At 47.8% G+C, this 4836-nt stretch overlaps 3 protein-coding genes across 3 annotated transcripts; 2 read left to right on the top strand and 1 right to left on the bottom strand.

The window, feature by feature from the left end:
- Positions 1–601: 601 nt before the first annotated feature.
- FTJAE_14272 (uncharacterized protein) lies at positions 602–1307 on the top strand (the record flags this gene model as incomplete). The annotated part of the gene is made up of 2 exons (XM_037347485.1): positions 602–873; positions 929–1307. 2 exons carry the CDS (start codon positions 602–604, stop codon positions 1305–1307), a joined length of 651 nt encoding a protein of 216 aa, XP_037198726.1.
- Positions 1308–1440: 133 nt separating this feature from the next.
- Positions 1441–3911, bottom strand: FTJAE_14271 (microsomal dipeptidase precursor; the record flags this gene model as incomplete). The annotated part of the gene is made up of 8 exons (XM_037347484.1): positions 1441–1756; positions 1979–2068; positions 2123–2196; positions 2243–2531; positions 2946–2965; positions 3016–3234; positions 3285–3781; positions 3902–3911. The coding sequence occupies 8 exons, from the start codon at positions 3909–3911 to the stop codon at positions 1441–1443; spliced, it is 1515 nt and encodes a 504-aa protein (XP_037198725.1).
- Positions 3912–3956: 45 nt separating this feature from the next.
- On the top strand, positions 3957–4836 carry FTJAE_14270 (cytochrome P450 monooxygenase monooxygenase (lovA); the record flags this gene model as incomplete). Its single annotated transcript, XM_037347483.1, has 3 exons — positions 3957–4151; positions 4209–4318; positions 4367–4836. Coding segments are annotated over 3 exons (775 nt in total), but the record flags the coding sequence as incomplete, so codon positions are not given.

The raw sequence follows: 4836 nt of genomic DNA, 5'->3' as shown, positions 1-4836 counted from the left end.
TACTTATCTATATTAGCTAAAATGCCCCTGTCATCAGATCAGGTCCCAGCTTCTATTTTGCAGTTGAGACATGTAGCAGAGAGCTTATTTCAGTAGAGAGAACCTAGTCCCAGCTTCGGTCACCGAGGTTCAAGTGTGGTACGACATTTAGGACTGATTGCGAAACGAAGTGTCTGCATTCAAACTAGCTTCTAGCTGGGCGATTCTCGTGTTAACAGATATGGTAATTGCAGTCGAATTCCGCCACAGGCTCCCCAGCTCACGACGCAGCCACAACTTTCCAACGCCGAATAACGCCAAGTATCGTCTCGGGAGCCGATTGGCCCATTTAGATCCCATTTATGACTAAACTGTCCATACCATTGTCTGCCCCTATACTTGTTACGCGAGGTGGCGTAGCCCATCAAGGTGCTCTCCTATAGCCTTTACTGGACTTGGTGGGGAGAATGAGTCCGAGGGCCAGAAAAAGTGTCCGGACCGATGGTTCTACAGATAACATAAAAGGCAATGGTCCATTTAAATCTACTGCAGATCATTACTCTTTCGTTCTCTCTCAAGTCTGCTGATCTGGTGTCGATCAATCATTACACATCACATCACCATGATACCCTCCATCATCTTCTTCCCAATCTTGGGTGTCCTTGCCTCTGCGCAAACAACAACTCTTAATGTTCTCTTCCCTGTTGAGGGTATCAAGTCAGTCTACGGTACCGTAGTGGCAGCAAGTCCCCAAGTCACCACCTTCGCCCTTCACTGCGGCGAAAAGGTCGACAATGTCCAATGCGAAATCATCGGCACCCAGACCGTGGTGGTTTGGCCAGAAACCTTGTCCATCAACTACTCGTTTGATGGCAACGACAAGGTTTCTTATTTGTAAGCCAATCTACTAAATAACGTCTAGTCAACCGAACTGACCTTGTATGCTTAGTTCTGAGGATCTGAACTGCAAGATCAAGACTGCCGAGGCCAGCTGCCACATCTGGATCCAGACCGAGAACTCAGCTGGTGAAAAGGTTACCACGTCCTTGTCCAATTATGAAATGAACACCAAAACCCGCCTGATGCCCGCTATCATCACTGAAGGAGCTGAAAAGCTCCAAGCCACAGAGGCCACCGCGACTCCTACGCCAGATGCTATGACATCCACGGCTACAAGTCACTCACACGTGACGCACGAGGCTGCTGGGACCTCTTCAATGCCCAGGCCTACTCCGTCCACAGCTACAGGTGATGCCGCTCGGGGCATGTCACTCCATGTTGGAGTGGTCGGGCTTGCCGCTGTTGCTCTAGCCTTCCTGATTATGTAGTTCAGTGATTGGATGATATACACTGGGGTACTGACTGATTGTTGAAGAAGTAATGCACTTTTTTCTCTGTAGATAGATCTGTTATATAAGCAGAATTCTCGGATTTAGTTACTATAGCTATATATTATTAAATCTAGTTGCTAATACCCTCAGAACTCCTTGATGTTCCCATTCTAGTCAGTATATCCTTTTGCTCTGACGTCCATACTTCCTCTATCTCATCAGATAACACAGGCACCTGACCTTTTAGTTCCCTTGACACAGCTTCCACCTCACCCAGAACCCTGATTATGTTACCGCCAAGTACTTGTGTAATGATATCCTCTGAGAGCTCACGGTCTAGAAGCTTCCCAACAAGTTGCGGGTATCTGGACACATCATCCAGATCTTTTGGACCTTGTAGCATACCATCAAAATCGGAGCCAATGCCAACATGCTCAAAGCCTATCCTTTGACCTGCGTATATAATATGATCAATAACCTGATCGACCACAGCTCCCTGAACTCCGTTGGCGTTGACGAGGTTAGGGAGAAAGCAGATCATTATAAGGCCATTGTTTGTCTTAAAAGATCTAGGACCTCATCTGTGACGTTGCGAGGACTGGGTAGTAGTGAATTACTGATTTGGTGAGACTCTTTGTTCTTTAACGCTGCAGTAGATGAGGACTTACCAAGAGGAATGAGAGAAAATGACTGGGGCTTGAGAGACACCCAAGACTTGTTTCTGAGTGTCTGCAGTTGTGTGCGATAAGTCGACTATCCTGCGACGGTGGATATTAGCAGGAATAACACGAAAGGCACTCTAGACAACTCACATGCCGATACGGTTCATCTCACGTATCATATCCAGGCCGTAGCTAGATAAACCCCCATTTTTATTCTTTCCGTTCTAAGATAGCGTTAGCCAAGTCTTTAAACCGACCTCAAATACTTACCGAGGAATCAGCATATAGATTATCATCATCGTGGCAGAGAGTGATGTATCTGACACCCAGTTTGTGAAACAGTCTCACAACAGAGGAACTGTCAGCAATCTGATGTAGGCCTTCAACACCGATCAAACTAGCAATCCTTCCTGATCTGAAAATTGTTTCGATGTCCTTTGACGAGTTTACTGCTCCGAAATACTCAGAAAAGGTCTCAACGAGTAAGTGAATAGTGTCAATCTGCTGTAAAGTCTTCATCAGACACTCAAGCTTGCCGAGTGCATGGTTAGTTTTTGGACTAAGAGGAGTCAGAACAGGCACGGTAAGATGAGAATTTGGAGCTAACAAACATTGGGACGAAGGCGCTCCAAAATTGTCCACCAACAAGGCCTTTTCTCAGTCGAGTTAAATCTGTTTGGCCGATAGGCATATTATGAATCCCAGGAGGGAAAAGCTCAAAGCTGTTTCGAAACCATCCCCGGATGATGTAAGGAAAGTCATTGTGTCCATCTTTGTTCCTCGTGAGTGACGGAGTATGATGGCAACTGTTTTACTAACCGATCAATGGGACTCTTTTCAGCAGGGCATGGGCCTGCGACAAGGATTCATCAGGTGTTGGAGCCATGTTTTATCAAGTAAATCATTGACAAGCTTGAACAGAACTAGGTAGCACTGAGCCATGATTAAGTAGTTCCGACTAGATTCCTTCCACCATTCCGACCCCAGATACGGCTATGTATGGTATCGTAGTAGAGCCACATAGTGATAAAAACTAATCTAACCAATTCTCCAACCCAGGGCTTTGCGTTGCCATGTGAATCAGGTCTCTGCTTCACCCTCTTCATCATGCCATTGAGTATAGGCATCCAAAAACCGATCAAGAGCGAGGCGCCGAACTCTTCGTACTTGGAAAGACTTTTGTGATACGCTGGTAAACCACGTAGATAGTTTTGGTACGAGGATGGCAGGCCGGATTCTTGAGCCCCCTGAATCAATAACCCCTGTTAGAGTCAGATCATAAGTATCCATAGCGTAGGTCCGCAATGCCTACCATGTACCGAAGGCTCGGAAGGGCTTCGGGCCGGAATGGAAATCTCGCCATCAAGGTCCGTACCGGAATCTCCTCACAAGTCGCCGCCCGCGCCGTAAACGCAGTTGAACAGGTCCGAGCTTTCAGCTCCATTTCGACATAGGCGACGCCCGCCCCTTCGGAGACTATCAGCCGATGATACTCTTCCCGTGAAAGTAAGTAAGCCATTCCGTGTACCGACGGCGTCGCTTCTGCATCGTCGGCCGGAGTCCTCTCTCGAATGCCAGCCATGGCGGGTTCCATGTACGGGACACCGAACACGTCGAAGCAAAGTACATGGGAGGGCACAAAGACAGGCCGAGAGTCTCTTGGGCTTAGCTGTCTTCGCTTCAGCGTTGTGCTGGCCATGTTGGAGCCGAAAGCAAAATACCAAACCATGTCGCTGTCATGCATTGTGAAAAGCCGGTATTTGAAGAGGCAGATGGTCAGTGCTGCCGAGATAGTGCTGGCCTGGATTCCTAAATATTGTGAGTAGGTTGGACAGAGTCGATAATTCGGCCCGCGTGGATGTTTTAGTGACCCGAAGATCGTAGTTGGCACTGCCTTTAGTCTTATGTGGTGTCCTTGCCCTCACTTACTCACAATCATTAGAAAGCAGCACTCAAACTTTGAGCCTCATTCCCCGTCTTCGCGATGGGCATAGTACAGCATTTGACTAGCCAAGCTGCAAAGCTGCAACATTTACCCTTTCATTACGGGATTGCCTTGCTACTGGCACTGACCTATGGTCTTTGTCGCATGGTCCGACCGAAAAAGAAGCATAATTTGCCAGTGTTTAGACTACGAGACAACAATGTGCTGGCTGTTCTTACCGAGGCGTACAAACAGGTCCGTCATTCAGTTCCCGGCCCAATTCTCAGTTTGAGAGCTGATTCGCTTTTGTAGTACCCGACTTCGCCTTTTATGCTCGAATTGCCAGGGATGGAAATGGCTGTTCTGCCACCCGCCGATGTAGACACCATTCGTGGGCTCCCCGAGTCAGTTGTGTCAATCAAGTAAGTCGACGGATGTAGCTGGCTGTTCAACCAACTGACAGCATTTAGGAAACACCATTATGATGTTTTTCTCGGCGAATATACCTACATGGGTACCAAGTCAGACGAATTCGACTCAGCAATGCGCAACGTTCTCACTCGCAACACCCCGGCCGTTCTCGAGTCATTCACCGATGAGGTCGAATATGCAATTTTCAACACAATCGGCCCGTGTAAAGACTGGACGCCAATTATTGCTCGCAAGGCCATGTGCAAAGTCGCATCTCTTATGTCTGGAAGGGCATTCGTGGGACTTCCACTAAGTCGTGAACCAGACTGGGTCGAAGCCAATGTCAATTATACAGCCGATGTCTCCAAGGCTTGGATGATTCTCAAGATGATCCCTCAGCCTATCCGGTTTTTCGTTGCCCCATTTCTCCCTCAGGTACGAAGCTTGAAGCGTCAGCGGAAGAATAATGAGGCGAAACTGGCACCACTTCTGCGAGAGAAACAGGACTCGTCTTCTGCTACTTCTGCCA

This window comes from Fusarium tjaetaba (genome assembly GCF_013396195.1).
Source record: "Fusarium tjaetaba strain NRRL 66243 chromosome Unknown NRRL66243_c0000679, whole genome shotgun sequence".
NCBI classification, from domain to species: Eukaryota; Fungi; Ascomycota; class Sordariomycetes; order Hypocreales; family Nectriaceae; genus Fusarium; species Fusarium tjaetaba.
The sequence above is the reverse complement of the archived record's forward strand: the minus strand, read 5'-3'. Positions and strand labels throughout refer to the sequence as shown.